We start from the raw sequence: 19,530 nt of genomic DNA, 5'->3' as shown, positions 1-19,530 counted from the left end.
GTTTTGAGTAAAAAACACCTTAAAATTGTTACTGTAACTCTACACATTGTGCTCTGTGCACTCTTTGTCCTTATCTTTTAGTAACTCTTTCTTTTCTCCCTTTCTGTAAAATGTGGTGTATAAGTTCCTTGCTTCCTTGCTTGGGAGAGCAAATATCAAGATCCCTATTTTGCTCTATAGCAGGAAACTAAAAATGGGCAGTGAAGCACTGTTTCGTTTTGGATCAAAGCATTCATCGAGGGTGGATATTTCTGTAATCGCCTCGTGCCTGCCCACAATACCTTGCAGCAACTGTGTGGGCTCAGGTCTTAGCCATCGGTTCATCAGAGTGGAGACAGGCTGACGCGTGGCACAAACACACTCTAAAGCCCCAATTACTCTTCCACACCCACTCCACCCCCCATGACATCCACCCATACACAGGCAACAATAACACACAGCAGAGTTAATCAGTCTTTTAGCGAGCCGTTTGTGGGGTTTGATACCTCAGCTATTAGCCTCTGGCTCCAGACAATACCCCGTCTCTCATTGTGCTAAGTTGCGGTCTGGGTCAGTGGGCCCGGCCCGGCCTGCCCGGCCAGCCCTGCCTTCAGTATGCATGGCAGCCCTCAGCTGTCTTTCTATTTCAGGAGCATGGAGGCATACCTCGGCCCAGCTGGGGCATCAGAGACAATGGGCATGCTGCCTTATCCAAACACAGGCCCGCAGACAATCTGACGCACTCCAGGATCCCAGTGAGAGCCCCACTGCAGCCCCTCCTGCCCAATAAAGCAGAAGTAAAGGGTTAACAAGGCGGCACAGACACTTAGACACATCACTCAGGAGCTCGAAGGCTTCCTTTAAACTCACTACGATGAGCTATCCATTGAAAGGGGAGATACATTTGTTGTGTGGTGTGTAATAATAGACGGGAATGTAGTGATGAGTAAACACAGGCATACTCAGTTCATCCAACTTTTAATCTGTAGAATACCAACAGGTTTTGAGGCCGAGACAGATCTTTCTGATGTGAATTGTTTGCTGGAGGTCTTTTAGGGTGCAGTTAACTGATGTAAATAATTTAGAATTAGTGTTGTAATGCATTAATGAAAATTCAATTTTTTTATTTGCGTGATGATGATAATTTGGAAAATAAGATGATTATGGTGAGTTTATCCATTCACCATCACACCACTGATGTCAGACGCTTTCATACCACTGTTCTGAACATTTTCATTGTGGATTTGTGCCAACTGTCACTGCTACAGTAAATACAGTTCCCTTCACACAAAGACACTCCTCCATGTTTTTAATCTCTTGCAATCAGGTTCCAATGAAATCCCTGTTTCTAACAGCGGCCAATGACTTCAGATGCTCTCCTTGGCTTTAAATAGACTTGGAAGGGAAACCTGTCTAGCTGCTTGGAAAGACCTTCAGTTAGTGACCTACAGCATCTCACTGTCAGGGTGAACATAGCTTCACCTAATTTACCGTCAGTTGCTTTGGGGGTCTGTTAAAGACGTCCTGGGATGCAGGTGGCAGTGTTCGGCCTCTGACCATAATTGCTGTTTAGACAGAGCTGCTCTCACAATGAGAGGCATTTCAGTGAGCCGCGTGGCAGCTCTTTCACAGTTTACACAGGCTCTGAGCGCTCGTATATTTCCTTTATACACACGTGCGCTGCATTCACGCATACATTAAATTGCACGCATACACACAAACACCATCACCACCTCTGCCACAGAAGACAACCTGTCACCTGTCGCCTGTGGCAACTGGTCATATGCAGAGAGAGAGAGAAGCAGCCGACGGGCAGCACATGTGTTATACAATGAAATTATGTTAGTTCACTTGGTTGTCAGGCAGAATGCAAGCAAACTGACAGAGATCACTCAGGGGAAATATCAGCTGAAGCTGAGAGACAGACTCTGTGAGCAAACACAGAACAGAGACCTGAGCAGACCTGTGGCTCAGCTTTCAAACAGTTCTGTAGTAAATATGAGCCTAATAAGAGAAAGTACAACTATGACTACTAAGTCAAACTTTTTATAGGCTAGTAGCAACCCTATACTTTGTTGTTAATTGATTATTGCTCCACTATAAAACCTTAATAAATGAATTATTAACAACAACAATTTAGCTGTTAGAGCTCCCTGATTGATGTACCTCTCTGGAAAAGAGCTATACAGCGTCCAAACTAAATTTCTGTAATATCTTTAAATCTTTAAATATTCATTCTCAAAACACAATAAACATCACAGTTCATTTTGTTACAACGGAATGTAGATTTATTGTTGTTTTCAAATGTGTGAATACAACAGATTCAGTGACAAACTGAGTTAGTCGCTCTGATTACTGCTTACTCTTGCGTGTGTTCATTACTGTTTTCTTTTACAATACAAAAGTAATTTCTCTATAGGAGTTCACGTTTTCAAAATGATTTCCACAGTTCTCTTTAGCAACATGAAGCTCAACACATCAGTCAATCTCACATCCAAAATGCACAAATGCAACCAAAACACTTTATACACATCTCAGGATCAACTTGTGTACCCGAACACTGACAACAAATGTAACACTTGACTGTAGAATAACATTTAGTGTCACTATTATCTTTGTAAAGTATTTATTTACGTATCTCTTGTTTAAGACTAAGATTCCATTAGAACAAAAATCACTTCAACATTGCATGGATTGTGCTACCTTAGAGTATATGTCCCAGAAATGAATCAGAAATGCTGGAATAGGCTTCAGCAGGCTTTTTAGTGTCATGCACAGAGTAACTGAAAGTGCACAGAATGAAACTAAAATAATTCCAGTAATGCAATACAAAACTATACATATTCACTATACATACATGCACAGGATAGCTACAAATATAGAAATACAACAGTGCCAGTCATCCATGTTGTGTTCTCATCCACATCAACCTATGTCCTCTCCTGCAATACGGCCTGGGAAACGTGTCTGATCCATCCTTTGCAATCTTCTGGGCCCAGTTCAAAAGCAAAAGAGGGATGTAATCCGATCTTACATTTGATCTGGATCAAACCTGCCCTTTGGGTTTTTCAAAACTTTGAACTCAGTTTGGGATCTATTTGATCCAAAAAAACAGGATTATCCTGATCCCATCAGAAGGGTGGATTCAGTTGTGATTTCTTGAACCAAATAAAACCAGAGAGTTGAAGTGAATGATCACAAAATCAATGTTACTATACTGATGATATATACATTTTTTCATATTTGAAGCATATACAAAGCATGTCACATCTAATGAGATATGGTAAACAAAAACAAAAAAATCTAAAATCTCAAAGCTATCAGCTGTCAAATTAAAGTCACTGTTGCTCACAGCTCTATAATTAATGGCAATGACAACAACAAATATACTCAGTCATTCAGTAGCATCTCTATTGCATCTCTAATTGCATGTCCAGTGTGTCCTTCATTAGGTAAGAACATTGGCAGCTGTTCTGGTTCTACATCAGGCTCAGGTCCATCAAAATTGTCATCAAGAGGGACATGACGCCTGGTGGCGATGTTATGCAAAACAATACAGGCAAGGATTATGTTGCATGCCACCTTGGGTTGTACTCACAAGTAGTTAAGACACGCAAACCGTCTCTTCGGGACTCCATTTAAGCCCTCAATGGCACATCTTGTTTTGCAATGTGAAGAGTTGAAGCGTGCCTGCTCAGGTGTGTTTGCAACTGGAAAAGGGGTCATTAGCCATGGCAGGAGTGGATACGCGCTGTCTCCCAACACTATGCCATTTGGTCGGTGGGATTGAAGCTCTCTGTATAGTGCACTCTCTCGTAGAATACGTGCATCATGAACAGACCCTTGCCATTTCACAATACAGCTGGTTATTATCAGGTCGGTGTTGAACACAGGTTGGATGTTGATGCTGTGCCTCCCCTTTCAATTGACATACTCCCACTCCATTTCACAAGGTGCTTGGATATGCACGTGAGTGCTAGGCATGTTCCCCATTTGAAAAAACTTGTGCTTAGTCTGAGCTGTCTGGCCATCCTTGGGAAAGGAAACAAATTGATTGATCAGACTTCCCAGTGCTACTGACATAACCTTCACCACATTACTCACGGTTGCTTTTCTCACTCCCATATTGTCACCAATGACTTGGTAGAAAGTCCCACATAAAAGCGCTACAAACCAGGATGGTGACAGCTATGAGTTGTTACTGAAACGGGAAACTGAAAGAGGAGAAATACAAATTGAACTGGGTAAAGAACAAATATTGCTTACCCAACTGCAGCAGAAAAAATCGCAGATGGAGATACATCTCCTACAGGCAGAGATGGAAAGAGCTGGTATCTGTCCTGTGAATGATTTTTGGCTATTGATAGTATTGTTTTTGTTTTGTTATTTAACATTATAACAAAATAAGGAAAGTAAAATGTTTGTTTGTTACAGTGTTTCTGTTTCTTAAAATTAAAATAAACAATGGCTATTTGCGGCCACCAGCATGTTGCCTACCTGTTGTTCTTTGCTAAGCCAGTAGGCTACACTGTTGGTTCTATTTAAGGCTCTGGTAAACAGGATTTGGTAATCCTGAAATTTGGTATTGGGATCACAGTGATCCAATCCAATGTTCCTTTAAAAAACGGGCATAAAAGTAAAATGGATCAGGTGATCCTGGATAGCAAAACATGGGATTTCCAAATCCAGATCAATTTGATCCAGATTACATTTTTTGAAAAGCTGGGCCCTGCAGATACAGGCATCCAGCATTTATTGTGTCCAAGAGGGACATGTGATCATGTGGCATGTCGTCAGAAAAAGAATAACACATGAATCTTCAAATTTAATTTGTCCTTCTCACATTTTAGTGTGAATTATTACGTATGTAATATATGTTGTTAATTTTAGTTTAGAGGTAAAAAAAAATCATATCAAATTTACACTATAGAGTGGAAGCTGCATTTTATAGGTACCACAGTTAAATGTATATGGAGCAGCCAGACATAAGAGAGACAACAGGCCTCTCGTACAGAGGGAAGATAAAGTATACTGCATTTGATGTGCTTGGTCAGGGGGAGAGGTGGACACAGTGAAAGAGAGGGAAGGACATAACGGCAAAGACACACAGAAGACTGCTGATAAAAGATTTTAGTTGGATATCGGCTGTGGGGCAGATGAAATGATACGGTCAGACAAAAGCATTTCTACAATAGTTCCATATATACATATTTGTTGTGTTACAGATAATACCAATATCAGTACTTGTTACCATATTTAGAAAATAAGTAATACCTGCAAGTTTAAAAAGAAGGTCTAATTATGACTTACGGGAAATGTGTGATCAGAATCATTATTATCAAGTATGTTTTCACATACAAGGAATTTGCCTTGGTGTTGTGGTGCATAACAGTCAAAATAAACAAAGTAAAAGAAAAAAATACAACCTATACCATAAGTCATAAACACCACAATAAATACAAAATTTTGTATTAAAACAAAAGGATGGAAAGAATGTGCAAATGTTCACAGTATAAAGAAAAATGAATATGTGCAAAAACAGCAGTGATGTGTTGCTTGGCTCTATAGGTATCAGTAGCCTTACCAGCAGATGGCATCGGCCTCTGTCCCACCTAAACCTTCCTTCCCAGGCCTCTGAGAAATCGTGCCAACATTTAACAGCTAGTTGGAGCTATGTGGGGCCCCAGGATGTTGAGCAGTGAGAAGTTGGAGCAGGAGCAGGTGAAGAGAGTCCTGAGGGAAAGCCCTGTGCTCCTGCTTCACTCTCCTAGACGTAACAGAAGGATCAGCTTGGCATTCAGGGAAGTGCTACTTCTCGGCAGCAGGCCAGACACTTGGACAGCTGGCACTGCGTGTGTCTCAGCTCTCCTCTTCTCTCTTACTGCATTTAGCGCACAAAACGAAAGTGTGTTAGCAGTCTGTGATCATCTCCTAATTGGCAGTACTTGAATAGTGTGAACATCAGAGGCTGGAGTCTCAGGAGCAGTCTTCTCACCTGTGGCTGACGCTAGAACAGAGGTGAAAGAAAATCTTATGGATGTCTGTAAAGGGTCACTCCCTTACAGGTCATTGAGTCAACTGTCAGTAAAAACAGGATTGAAAATGTGAAGCCAATTTGACATTTTGGTGGAAACTGTTGTGATCCTGGCCAAGGGTGACCAATGCTACCCTCTAGTGCTGCAGAGGATTAATCACACACGCTTTCTCTGAATGTGCATATTACATTGTTGCCTGTATGATATTAGTTTTGACTGGTCTCACATGAAATGCTTTACCTGAAGATGCGGTTGAACAGGACTATTTATATGCCTGATAAAATTGGTCAAAAAGAGAGGAAGCTGAGGTGAATTTCTGACTTTACTGTAGTACATCTTTCCGTTAGCCTGCTAAAGAATACTTTACAGCAGTAATCTCTGAAGTTTTACAACTTCAACTATTCATTTCGGTAACAAGTCAGACCAAACTTCTGGGTATAATGGAGTGATTTGCCTTTAGAGTCTGTTATGTCCACTAATATGATTTCCAGTTATTTCTCAAAATAGAAACTGGCGTGCAGTCATTGGACATGGCCTGAGGGGTGTAATTTGCTGTGTTCAGTCTTATACAACAGCAGTCAGACTCTTTGAATGTAATTAAATGTGTCAAATAGATTTTGTAAAGCTGTATGAGAACACAGTAATTTAATGTATTTTAATACGCATACAAAGGTCAGTCTTTTATTTGGGTTGAGGTGTGGCCTCACAGTGTATCTAGTAGTGCTGTATCTGGGGAAACCTGACACAAGAAAACATACAGCAGGGTCAATATCTTGTAAAAGTTCTGTTTGCAGCAACCAAAGAACTGCTAAAATTGGGTTGTTCACTATAACTAAACCCATCACAGTGACACTAGCCAGTGAATCAAGAAAAAGAAGTGACGTGATGCATTAGTAAGATGTCTGCCTCATTGAGACTATTTTTAATAGCTTTTGCATTAACCTTAAGAAAAGACAAAGTAATAAATTAAAGAACTGCATATTTTATCATTAATGTGGCTCAGACAGTGTTTGGTTGAACATAAGTGCATTATTTTAATTCTAGATTTGGACAAAGAGTTATGTCATCTCTTTGTCATCATGTTATTGTCATCTTCAGTGTAGCTGAGTGCTTTGTCTTGATGTTGAAGCTTGAGAAGTTGTTATATTAAAATCCTTTTTATAAACTCTACCGTGGGCACACATTTCCACTTTTTTTGGTGACATTATTTATCCTTTAATTCTCCTTCTATCCGTCTGCGTGCAGTGCTGAACCATCGCCAGCAGAGGGAGCTATGTTCCTTTATGTGACCACTAACCTCACAATTTTTAATCTGTCTACATGTGGTCAGTTCATTCTGAAAGGAAGCACAAAAGGAACCTTGTGAGTGAACTGCACCTTGCGCGCAGCTGGTTTTACGGCAAACGGAAAAAAACAAAAGCTCCGTTTTACAAAATAAAACATATGGTACATTAATATATTATATAAACCCTGATACACTTGCCTTGTTGTATTGACTAAACAATGCACCTAAAAGTCATTAACAAGGTGTTTCTGTATGTTTCTCAATGACAGGAAGGGGCTATCTCATAGGAAGTGGAAGTAGGAGCGTCCCTCTCTCTCTCACACACACACACACACACACTCTCACACACACACACACACTCACACTCCCCCATGGTCGTCCGCTCGCCTGCCCATCCTGTAGCTATGAGCGGTGTGAGCCAGGAACACCCCCTCTCTACAGGGCTATGGCTGCCTGCTAGTATTTTGGTAATCGTCATCCTCCCTGACCTGCTGGCCCGATCCTGGCGCCAGAAGTCTCCTCGCCTCCCCGAGCTGACTACCCCCGACCCCACGGATAATTCAGACCAGCTGTTGCAAGGTGCCTTGCCTACTCCCACCCACTATACTCACACTTGCCACTTCTACAGTTCTGAGTTGAAAAAATCTGGCTGTGGGCTTTTTTGGAGGCCATTAAGTCTTTGCATGGGGTCTCACTGGTGCATAAAATAAATCCAAGTCAATCACAGGCCAGGTTCCCGCTCTGCAACAAATCAGCAGTGTCTGGATTTGATGTTGCAATATGGAAACACACTTTCAGCGGGTATCGTGGTGTGGCAGGGGAGTCAAACTCTGATCTTTGCTTTCCTGGTCCTTCACGAGTGTCACTGACCTGGATTTCTCTTGTTCCTCTAACCGTTCTGCCTTAATGAAGTGGAATGTGTGTCACTGTGAAATGCGAGTCCCGGACAGAATTGAGTTTTGTTGCAATATGCCTCTGCAGAGCCATCTCCTCAGTGGAGTCACATGAACAGCATGTGCGTCCTCCATGATCAACTGATACTGTGAGGGGATTGAGAGTTGTTGCCAAGGAATGTTTGAGGAAAAAGGACGAGAAAGAAAAAGGCCTCAATTTGCAACAGATCGTTTTCCTCCTGTGCTGTATTTGTTTAGCAGGAAAGACCACTTCTTCTTTTGTGCACTTGAGTGTTTTTGGCATTTGGGGGCTCTGTGTAAAATAAGGTGCCTCGCTGTCTATGGCCTAACCACAGTGGGACTTCGGACTGAGATGGAGGGGAACCCCAAGCTTTTGATCCCCACTCCACAACCCCAGCACTGCTGAGTAACAGCCCACAAGTGAACTGCGTACATGTATGTGTGTGTGTGACAGAGGTTTGGATTGTTTTTTTCACGGTGGTGGCGGTGTGCGGTTGCCTCGTAGAACAGCAGTGGATGGTTGTCAGAGTGGCCTGATGGAGGGGGGTGGGGGACTGGTACAAAGAGCTGTTCTGGTGGAACTATGGAGGAAAATAGTTCATGCTGCACTGGGATTTCCTGCCTTTGCCCTGGTTAGCCCCCCACCCCCCCACCCCTTCCCTCCTTCTCTTGTCTACCCGCTCTGTTCTCGACGCCCTTCAGCAGTATGGAAAGTTCTCGGACAATATTTCAGATGGGTGAAGCAATTGATTTAATTACAAAAAGGACTGCAAGGATCATGGGGCGAGAGATTCCGTGTTGATGCAGACTTTCGCTATCAGGTTTCCATTTATCCATTTCCTCCTTTAATCTGTCCACCTACAATCTTTAGTGCACATGAATAGTTTTGACTGTGCACAATGTCTCGTTCATGTCTCTCACATTGACATGCAACATATCTGGATGGTGTTATCTGATCTTTTATCACACGCAGCTGGAATACACATTATTTCGCCCTGACATTGGTGCTGTGAAGGGAAGCTCAAGACAGCCACACCGCTGCCGCTTGTGTTAAATGTAGAAAGGACAGGTGGGTCACCATTTGGCTGCCATCAAACATATCGCGTGGGTGTCAAAGAGGAGGTGAATAGGGATGAGGGGGTCTGGGTTTAATGTTTTAACCAGTCCCCCTCTCTTCCAGGGCTTTGATCTTAGGTGTCAGCGGCGGAGCTAGGGGGCATGTGTCACTCATTAGCAGTGTGGTGAGAGTGTGCTGGTTTGCAAGTTTCCCTAGTGTGGGGCAGAGTGGAGAGGATGCTGTGAAAATGGCTGCTCATGGGGTGTTCCTGCTAATAAATCCGGAGGCTGGCGTCAGGGCTTGGGGGTGGGGATCTAAAAAATAAAAAACCCTGAAGGAAAGCAGTGCAGTTCACATTAATAACTGCATATGTGTTGAGCATTGCTTTCATTGCCCTTTGTGGTGCACACACTTATGCTAAACTGATAGCACAGGAAGTCGAATAGACGATTTCATTGAAAAGCCCTGCTGCCAGCACTCACTGTCTTAGGAGAGGAGGGAAATGGAAACCAGATGTCTGAGATCCACCGTGAATATGTCAAAGCTCTCAGACTAGAGAGTCAGTTCCTCCATGTCCCATTGGTGGACTGAAACTTTTCTGCACTGTCATCAGTAATGTCTATAATACTCCCTCCCCGTGGACATCTCGTACAATCTTGGCTGCAGCTACGACCTGGAGACTCGGGGAAAGAAGCTTCACTGTTCCAGAAGATGACTTTTTTTCTCTATTCCTTAGGTTTCAGACCTCACCACATTCCTCAAATTTCAGGGTAACTTCCCACATCCCAAGGCTCAGTCGGGTGGCAAATCTCTCAGCACTCCTTTGTGGATAGATTGCCTTTTCTTGCTTGAGAAAATAACAAGCTATAGAGTAATGACTTAACAAGCAACAGGATAATGGCTTCAACATGCGCAGGACTGGGTTGCCTGTGTGCGTGCATAGATTTGGGACAGCGCGAGCGTTACTCGCCTGTGTGCGTGTGTGTGTCTATTGTTTGGCAACCAACTGTGAAGAATCAACTGGTTCTGTGTTTGGTTGGAGTTGTTTGAAAGCTGGACCGCTGGTGAATATTGCTCTCCTCCAGGTCTGGAGCCTTGGAGCCTTTCGGGAATCAGCAGCCCCCGGTGCGTCACAGTGACAGGGACGGCCTGTGGGGTGTCAGTGGGAGTGCCGGGTGTTTTCCATCATACCCAGCTGCTGCGTAGGCCTCCCACACAGAAGAGCACTCAGCACCTCAGTGTGTGTTCACCTACATCTGTGTGTTTGTATCTGGGGATGTTGGAGACAGTGTGACAGCATTTGTGGTGATTTATGGCAATATGACTGTTGTCGTATGTACTCTGTGTGTGAGTGTATGAACATGAAGCAAACTATTAGTGTTTACTATCTGTAGGAGTGTCTCGATGCCATACATCTGTTCCTGGTGCTCACTGCCTCAAGGATTCACTTTCTTTGATCCCCATTGGAACAAATGGGAGGCACTCGACACCTCAGCCTTCAACAGTGACAAACCAAACTCCTAATCCTGCTCCGAACATGCCCGTCCCTCATATGCTTGTGGCTTTAAGACTTTGTGAACTTTGTGAGGCTGTTCATGGGAAATGACATGCTATAGATGCTATAATGACTAAATTAATAATTCTCTTCCTGTCAGTGATATTCGTGTGTGTGACACAATCAGTCATGGCGTGATGCAGCTTGCCCGAGTAGGTACTTCTCCCTTTCACACACAGCTTTCTTAAGTTTCAACAAATCAAAACCATGTAAAGTAAGGAACAAGTGAGGAGACAATCTGTTTCCCATAGAACCACCTGACGCTGTTTACACATTGTTACACCATGACATGTCCTGACAAATCTACATTACATCTTTCATAATACTCTGTCAGTGCCTCCGGCTACAGCTCAACGTCCTTTTGCACCTTGTCTGGGAAATTATGCGCAGGTGCATTTTAGTGTGGTAAACAGGTGATACTTCCTCCACTGCCAGCTGAAGAGGAGTCTAAAGTATGGGCTTAACATGAGAGGGTGACTTTCTCTGTTTTTAACAATGCAAGCAGCGTGGCTCTGTGGATGGAAATGTCAGTCTGTAGTTCTGTCTGTCCACTTTGGTCCAGACTGAAATATCTCAGCAACTATTGGATGGATTGACATTCAATTTTGTACAGACATTCATGGTGTCCAGATGATGTATTTGTATGATTTGGTGATCCCCTGACTTTTTCTGTGGTGCCACAATGAGTTTGACATCAGGGGTGGTGATGGAGCAGTGGATAAGACACATGCCTTTGGTGTGAGAGACCCAGGTTCTAATCCACTGTGAGACACCATTGTGTCCCTGAGCAAGACACTTAACCCCTAGTTGCTCCAGAGGCGTACATATATAGCAATTGTAAGTCACTTTGGATAAAAGTGTCAGATAAATGTTATGTAACTTTGATGACATCGTAACTTTTCACCTAGCACCACCACTTAGTCAAAATTTTTATTTGGCTACTTCGGTTTAACCCCAATAACCTGCAAAACCAAAGACATTCCAATCAGCTGTACAAATTAGCAAATGTTAGAACGCTAACACTGTAAACTAAGATGGTGGACATGGTCAACATTATACCTGCTAAACATCAGCATGTTAGCTTTGTCATTGTGAGCAGGTTAGCACACTGATGTTTTTAGCATCTGTGCCTGCTGTAACTGCAGCCTCGCAGAGCTGCTAGCATGGCTGTAGATTATTGTCTTGTATGATTAAGAAGAGTCGCATTAGAATTACGACCATCTTTATTATTCATTCTGTTAAGGTCAGAAGAAAATCTGCTTTGGTTGCTGTTGTGTTCAGCAGACATACTGATGCTCAGCTCGCTGAGATGCCACACAAGAAGTTCAGAATCAGAATCAGCTTTATTGATTACAGATAAGTTTACAAATACAAGGAATTTGCTTTGGGATTTTGGTGCATAACAATAAACATAGTAGATAGAAAATATTAGAAAGATAAAGCAAATACTACAGGTCAAGAATCATAAATATAAAGCTAAACTGACAATAGCATATAAACACATCTATCTACAAACTGGCTGTTATTTAAATGACAATTTGTGCAGGGATGTGAAAAATATGTACGTGAGATTTTGAAGTAATGATAAGAAAGCTGGGTCAGGATACTCTCTGAGAATCTCTTGTTTCCTGTCCCAGGGTAGAAGCTGGGCTTATTTTCTCCCTCCTTTTCCTCCTCCTCCTCCTCCTCTCCAATCCCACCAGCCCCAGTGTGAGGCAATGCCCAGAAGGACACACAGAGGAAAAGCAGAGAGCTCAGGCGCCATCCATCCTTCTACCTCTCCCCCTTCTCCTCTCTCTCACTCTGCTTCTCACTGGCATCGAGTCCACTGCAACACATGTCTCTGATCAAGTCCAGCCTGCGTCATCAGTTAGTAAACTCCAGGCTCCAGGAAAACCAACAGAGAGCACATTCATAGCCGGCGACCCTGTGACTGAGTGTGTGATTCATTACTCTTTAATATGCACCCCCCTACCCCCATCCCCTAACCCACCCAACCACTTCTCCAATCCAGCCTTGGGGCAACTCCACAGCCTGATCAAATCCATCATTAAGCATACTTGTGGTGTTACCGCTGTTGGCCTTCTTATTTACCAGATGCAGCGGTTGTGTCTCTGGCCTGTTTGCAGCTCAGCAGAGAGGTATTAGCTCTGTGTTCCGACATTCACATCACTGCTCTGAATGTTACTGTGTTAAGAGGGAGACAACACAGCAGAAGATCTTCCAGGGACACGAACTCCCACCAAACCTAGAAAGGGAAAGTTATTAACGCCACAACATTAGAGAGTGATGAAGTGCTCTAGAGCAAGGTGACCGACACTGAGAGGTGCTAAGCTTGGTGGAGGAGGCCAAGGAAATAATATATGAGGTGAGAGGTGCTTGGGGAGTACAGTTGAGGATAGGATGATCACTTGAATGCTATAAAAACAACACAGACTTTCTATTCTTAAGCGCAAAGCATGACAACTCTGACTCACACTGATCCCACTGTTGTTGAGGTATATTTTACACGTTGCAATTCCCGTTTAACATGGCAATGTGGTCACACTGCATTTAGATTGTCTGCCCCTGGTAATCAGCTTGCTATCAAGTGACTGTAACATGTAAAATGGCTACTGGTACTCAGGTGATAGTCACAAGTCTAGGCATATGAAGTGTCTATGTTATGGTACATCTTTAGCAGGTCATTGACAAGCACCAGACTGAACCACAGTCTGAAGTTAAAGTGGGTGTCTGAAGGCTTTTCCTGGGAGAGTTCTCTCTAGGTCTTGTGCGTCATGAGTGCAGGATGAGTCCTGTTTATGAGATGCTGACAGCTCCTTCCTGTCTCCCAGGCCATGAGCCCAAACTGCTGCTGGACCGAAGGCCATTCTGTAGTTCCTGGCCACCCAACTCCTCCCCGAAAACTTGGCTAAAAAACAGCCATGGGTGGGACAGCTGATGGGGGATGGGACATTGCGCTGGTTGTGGCAAAGTGCAGCAGCAGCAGAAGCAGAAACAGCACTTGAGCTCTGCAGCTCCTCGACCCAGGCTGCTTTTTTTTGGGGGTAAAGTAGGCCAATGTAAACTCCCACTTCCTGTTGGCCTTGTCTCAGAGGGGGAGAGATGATTCTACTGTGAAGAGGGAAAGGGCTGCTGCTCTGTAGGGACCGTTTCCACTCACTGCATACACACACACATAAATAGAAATACAGCCATAGAGGCAGGCAAGAGAGTGAGTGGGAGAGAGCAAGCGAGTGAGAGAGCGAGGAATACACAAACACAGTGGGGTTCAGGAATGTTAAACACATGCTTTATGGCATAAATAGCAGCCACTTTTGGTAAATTACAGTGAGTGCTCTGGCACTGTAAAGCACACAGCAGGAAAACGCTCTCAGATTTCAGATCCAGGCCCTCCATTCTCCCCAAGGAACAAGAAGGGGAGCATGTTGTGTTTTCATTTCTCTATAAAAAGGCAGAAATAAGTACAGTAACTTGTGATGCAGCAAAGATCTGAAATGTATGAGTTTATGCTGGCCACATGAGGCTGTGCCACCGCAGCAATGGTGACCTCATAAGACTAGAAAAATCGAAGAAGGCAAGATATGCTAAAAAGTTGATCTATAGAATACTTTTTTTTAAATAAAACTAATTGTAAAGCTCCTCGCCTACTCTGTAGACACAGCATCTCATCATTGTGGCCCATAAAAATGAGGTGATAATGAGAGAGACTATGTAGATGAAAACCATCGGAAAAAGTCAAACAACAAGCAAACAAGAATAAAGAGAAGTTTAAATGAGGGACTTGTTTCAATTGTCTTTGCTAGCATAACACACCCACACCACCTCAGGACATACCAGCTGACATCATCAAAATAGTCCTGAGCTAAACTCCCAACAGCTGAGATTTTAAAAGTCCTTCTATCCAAGAGCATCCTGGGTAAAAGATGTGAGAACATGAGGGCCAAAGGAACCACAATCAAGGACTCTCACATTAGTTCCATATTTGACCTGGTTGGTGTTTGTGCACAGATGTTGGAGAATCTGTAAACAGCAAGTTTGAAGTACTGAGTGTGTGAGGTGAGTCACTGCTACATGCTGCAGTGGCCATCCTGGCTGGTAGCTGTGAGCACATTTCCCTGACTCAGAGGGAAATAAGGAACTGTGCCGTGGAACAGCTTACCTCACTCTGTGCTGGCCCGGCTGGGCCTCAGCCCACGCACACCAACTAACTGACTGACTAGTGGCCTGACTTACTGACGGAGAGCGGAGGAGCCATGGGAACCTAAAGCTCGAGTCTGGGCATACTCTGACTCACTGTCTAGGCGAAGCAAGAGGAGAATGTTATACTCTCCCTGAGGAGGAAGAAATATACACACACACCCTACAATATAGCTTACTAGAATTCCACCATAAGATCGTTTCAAGAGCTGTAGTGAGCACGTATGAAGTCATGTTAAATCTTGGGCTTGATTGAAACCAAAAGTTCACTTTCACTCAAGTTATCTTTCAACTGTACCGGCAAACAGAGACTCACATTGAAATGTCCAGCAGTGTTTGCACAGTGACAGTGAGAAGTAGATGGCAGGTGGAAACTGGAAGCAGGTGCAATCAGTTGTTCCCGTCCATCACAGTGTGTTCACCTGCACATCTGCAAATCAGCGTCACCGCAATGGTCTGTTCACTCTCCACGCCCATTATCAAGATGCTGAACAAAAATCATCCCAGTTAATGATCAAACAGACCTTTTATAGCCAATGAATCGACTGCACCCATTTCCACATTGTATCGAAGAAGTCAGTCTGGATCAGTTTGTGCTAGTGCAAATGACGGAGCAAGTTTTAATAAACATAAATTACTTTATTGAATGAAAATGTATCAGTTACAACATACAAGAAATACAAGTGAACACACAAGCATGGTATAAAATTGAAATAACACATCGTCATCATTGCACTATAAACACTGCCATAAAATGTTTAGGAAAGTTACAAATTCATCTTTGTACTGTCCATTTACAGGGTTCTGATCACATGATAGGCAACCGTGTCTCCATGGCGTAAACCTTAAAAATCTTTGGTCCCATCCTTCTAGTTTTTCAAATTGTTTGGCAATAGTTTCTACTAATACTGCAATCACTGCTTATTTTAAATCCACAAATACTAACTGAGGTAAAAGAGGCACATTTTTGGTTTCAAAAGTAATAAAATTTCAAGGCACGAATTCATTTAAGTTACAAAATATGGCTTTGGCTGTCATTATTAACACTGTGGTAACCTTGAGTGCATGGCTTGCGTTGTCATCAACCTTGCAGTGGTGCTGCAAAGTGAGGCTTCTTTGGAACATAACAGACAGAACGGCTTTTCTTATCTCTATAAATCATCAGATTAAAGAGAAGGTTTGGATGTAGTCAAAATAGAGGCTTAAAATGATCCCCACTGGTGAAAAGACTAACTGATGCCATTCTTTTGTGATGACATGCTTCCTCTTTTTTCTTAAGCAAACCAAGGGCAGTGGAAGTCACCTGCTATCAACTAGTGAAGGTCATGGCTGTAGCACCTGTTAGCACCTCGTCTATCTACGCCACAGTACCAGGGACAGCTGTGTATGCATTTGCTTTTGTGTGTGTGTGTGTGTGTGTGTGTGTGTGTGTGTGTGTGTGTGTTTTGAGCCACGCTGAGAGATTTATTCCACCCACGCACCCCTACCTCTCAGCAGCTGTGTCTAGGCCATGATCCTGAGCTGGCCGGCACCAGGACAGAGACAGGAAAGAACACCTCTTAACCCAATGAGTTCACTACATATTTGGTCTTTGGAATGGACACAAAAGCAACAAAGGGGCTGATATCAAGTGATTGACGGCATTGTGCTGTTCAGATTTGATCCAGCCTCAAGACCTCAAACTAGACTGGAAGAAAAAAATCTGCTCCTCAGATGTTTTTTTCACAGAGCAGAGAAGCTAAAATGCTTGTAAAGTCAGATCCAATAATGAGGCTTGATTCCCTCCAGGTTTCTTAAAGCAGGCCATTTCGAGCTCTTTGTGGCCTTACAGGTCATCAACAGGCCGGCTTGGCTTTTGTAGACCCCCATCTCCGTGGCCACTAGCCCTCCACTGCCCTGAGCGGGTCCCCTCTGTCTCTCTTTGTGCTGTCTCACGCCGTGGTGGAGCAGCACCCCGAGGAGCTGTGTTTCTGCAGTAACGACATGCGACTGAAGGTGCGAGAGCAGATGCCACACTGGTACTTCTTCACCTCGGCGTGGGTCTGCAGATGAGCCCGCAGGTTGGAGCGGTCAGCGAAGGCCCGGTTACAGTGGGGGCAGGAGAATGGCCGCTCACCTGGACAGAGATAAGGAGGAAACACAAGTCATATAACTTAACTGGCAGTCACTTTAGATGTGGCTATAACAGCAGTCCTCATTCAGTGACAACAGTCAGGCGTCTCTGAGTTCACAAGAGTCTGCCATTAACACCTCACACAAACACACACACACACACATTCTAAAGATAATGAAGAGGCACATGGTAGGTTGGTGGGGTCAGAGTCTGACTGAATTAGCATGATTCAATCAGAGCCAAATGAGATTAGCTTGCTAACAAGTTGCTGCAGATACTAAGTGCTCAGTGATAGAAAAGAGCCTTCAGGCATTCTTTAAACCTTTTGTCTCTCCTGTGTCCCCAATCTGCTGTCTTCCCCAGCAGCCGTGATAAGATAATTACCTGACGAGTCATTGTTGCTGGGACATTAAACACAATGACTGATCAATGAGCGCAGGGTCTACAGAGGGCTTCCCTATGTGATAATGTCTGCTGATCAAGTGCTGAGCTCATCAAACTGATTGTCATGTATGCCCTGCTCCCTCGCGTCACAGCCCGAAGGAGTGACCTGCTGACTCACAATAACAACATCTAAAATGGAGATTTGCAGCACGTATGCTGATTTCTTCACTCATGACTCAACACTTAAGTGGAAATGTAGCACATAAGATGTGTAATAATGTAGACTGTCTGTAGACATGGTTCCTACCTGTGTGTGTGCGAATGTGGCCGCGCAGCAGCCACGGCCTGGAGAAAGCCTTTCCACAGGTGGTACACACACAGGGCAGGGTGTGTGAGCGGATGTGCATCTTCAGAGCCCCAAGGCTGGTGTACTCTTTGGGGCAGTGTTTGCATAGGAAGGCTGGCCTGGCTGCTGTGACGGGGGCCTCTCTCTCCTCCTCCTCCTCCTCCTCAGGGGGACTGATGTGAGGCATAACGCCGGTGCATTTCATCCGCTGGCGAGGGGCATATGTGTGTACAGGTTCGGGGCTGGGGGGGTCTGAGGTGCGTCCTTCATCCTCCTCTCCACAACTGCTGGCGCTGCTGCTGAGGCTGGATGGGGAGCTGAGGTCCAGGGGGCCCGGTGTGGCAGAGGGCTCTGTTTGGGAGGTGGGCAGGTAGAGGGCGGGCAAGACGCTCAGGTCCCACACCAGACCTGTTGTGAAGCAGGTGGCAGTGGAGGTGTTGTCTCCTGATGAGAGCTCAGCAAGAGGATACCTCTCCAGTAAAGTGTCTGAGACAGAAGGGAGAGGACGGTTCAAACATACACTCAGTATCAGACAGAACACAAAAAGTTCAATGATATTTGATTTAATTAAAGAGCAATACAAATTCACCCTTTAAAATGAGTGTTTTTTTGCTTTCACTAACTACACCTTTACATCTATATTTATATTTAGGTGATAAATTCTTGTTTTCTCAGCAATTACTGAGCATAAAGCTGAAGTCATGGGAATGCTCTATTGGCCGTTTCCTCCCACGTATTCACAAGGGGTTGTAACATGAATGGAGCTCTGTCTGGTTGCAGAAAGGGAGAACGTGTAGCCTAACTAACGGGCCCCGACTTGAACGGGGAGTAGTCAGGTTTGTGGTTGAACCGGGGCAAAAAAAGAAGAAGAAGCACAAAAACAGTGTATTTCCGAAATGTAGCTATATTTAACTAAAATGTCGCAACTACACGTAAGAAAACAGGTGGTTTTCTGTCTCGTTTGCGCACTCATCTAAGGATGATTTCATAAATCATACAAGAAACCAAAATCATTACTCACCATTCTGACATTCCAGTTCACTGTAGTTTGGCTTTTGTTTAGCGAAGTACTTTTTGACTAAGAAGGATCGAGGCATTGTCCTTGTGAGTGCAAACTGTGCGTAAAAGTGTCCTCGCGACGCACAGTTTCAGCAAGAATAAAGAAAGGAAATCAAATCGTGGTCCTCGGATCCGCAGGAAACAGAGAAATATCCTCCTAAATCCACAAGTTAAGAGTGGACTTGAGCAGACAAGTGTGTGTACGGCTTTCATGCAGAATGGCTAAATGCTGGCCTCTGTTCTGAAATACTCTGACACAGGCAGCAGGGGTGTGCTCGCCCCTAGGGCCCTCCCCACCTCCCAAATCACTGCTCAAATGCTCAGGATGAAGCCTTCATTCTCACACACTTTACAACAACAAAAACACGAGCCTCGCAGCGCTCACACACGGGAATCCATTGGTGTTAACCTGCAGACAAGATGAGGTGAAGGAACAATGGCAAATTATTGTGAATTCTGTATGTAGCCTAAGTGAGTGTGCAAACTTATAATCAAAGAGGCAGATACCTGGAAATGTGAAGAAAAACAATTTGCCAGTTCTACGGCGTAGTTGAATCCAGGTTTTAAACGCGACAGCTTCTAGTGTGAATACTGACGGCATGC

The 19,530-nt window shown here is 44.0% G+C and overlaps 1 protein-coding gene across 1 annotated transcript; it reads right to left on the bottom strand.

Moving 5' to 3' along the window:
- Window positions 1–15,643: 15,643 nt before the first annotated feature.
- Window positions 15,644–19,188, bottom strand: LOC119901564 (protein snail homolog Sna-like). The gene is made up of 3 exons (XM_038717140.1): window positions 18,890–19,188; window positions 17,830–18,354; window positions 15,644–17,141 (listed from the first exon to the last, which is right to left on the bottom strand). The coding sequence occupies exons 1-3, from the start codon at window positions 18,963–18,965 to the stop codon at window positions 16,957–16,959; spliced, it is 786 nt and encodes a 261-aa protein (XP_038573068.1). The 5' UTR covers window positions 18,966–19,188; the 3' UTR covers window positions 15,644–16,956.
- Window positions 19,189–19,530: the final 342 nt, after the last annotated feature.

This window comes from Micropterus salmoides, unplaced genomic scaffold, assembly GCF_014851395.1.
Source record: "Micropterus salmoides isolate LMB-PRFRI ecotype aquatic unplaced genomic scaffold, ASM1485139v1 Ms_hic_scaffold_138, whole genome shotgun sequence".
NCBI classification, from domain to species: domain Eukaryota; kingdom Metazoa; phylum Chordata; class Actinopteri; order Centrarchiformes; family Centrarchidae; genus Micropterus; species Micropterus salmoides.
This window is presented reverse-complemented; position numbering and strand designations above follow the sequence as displayed.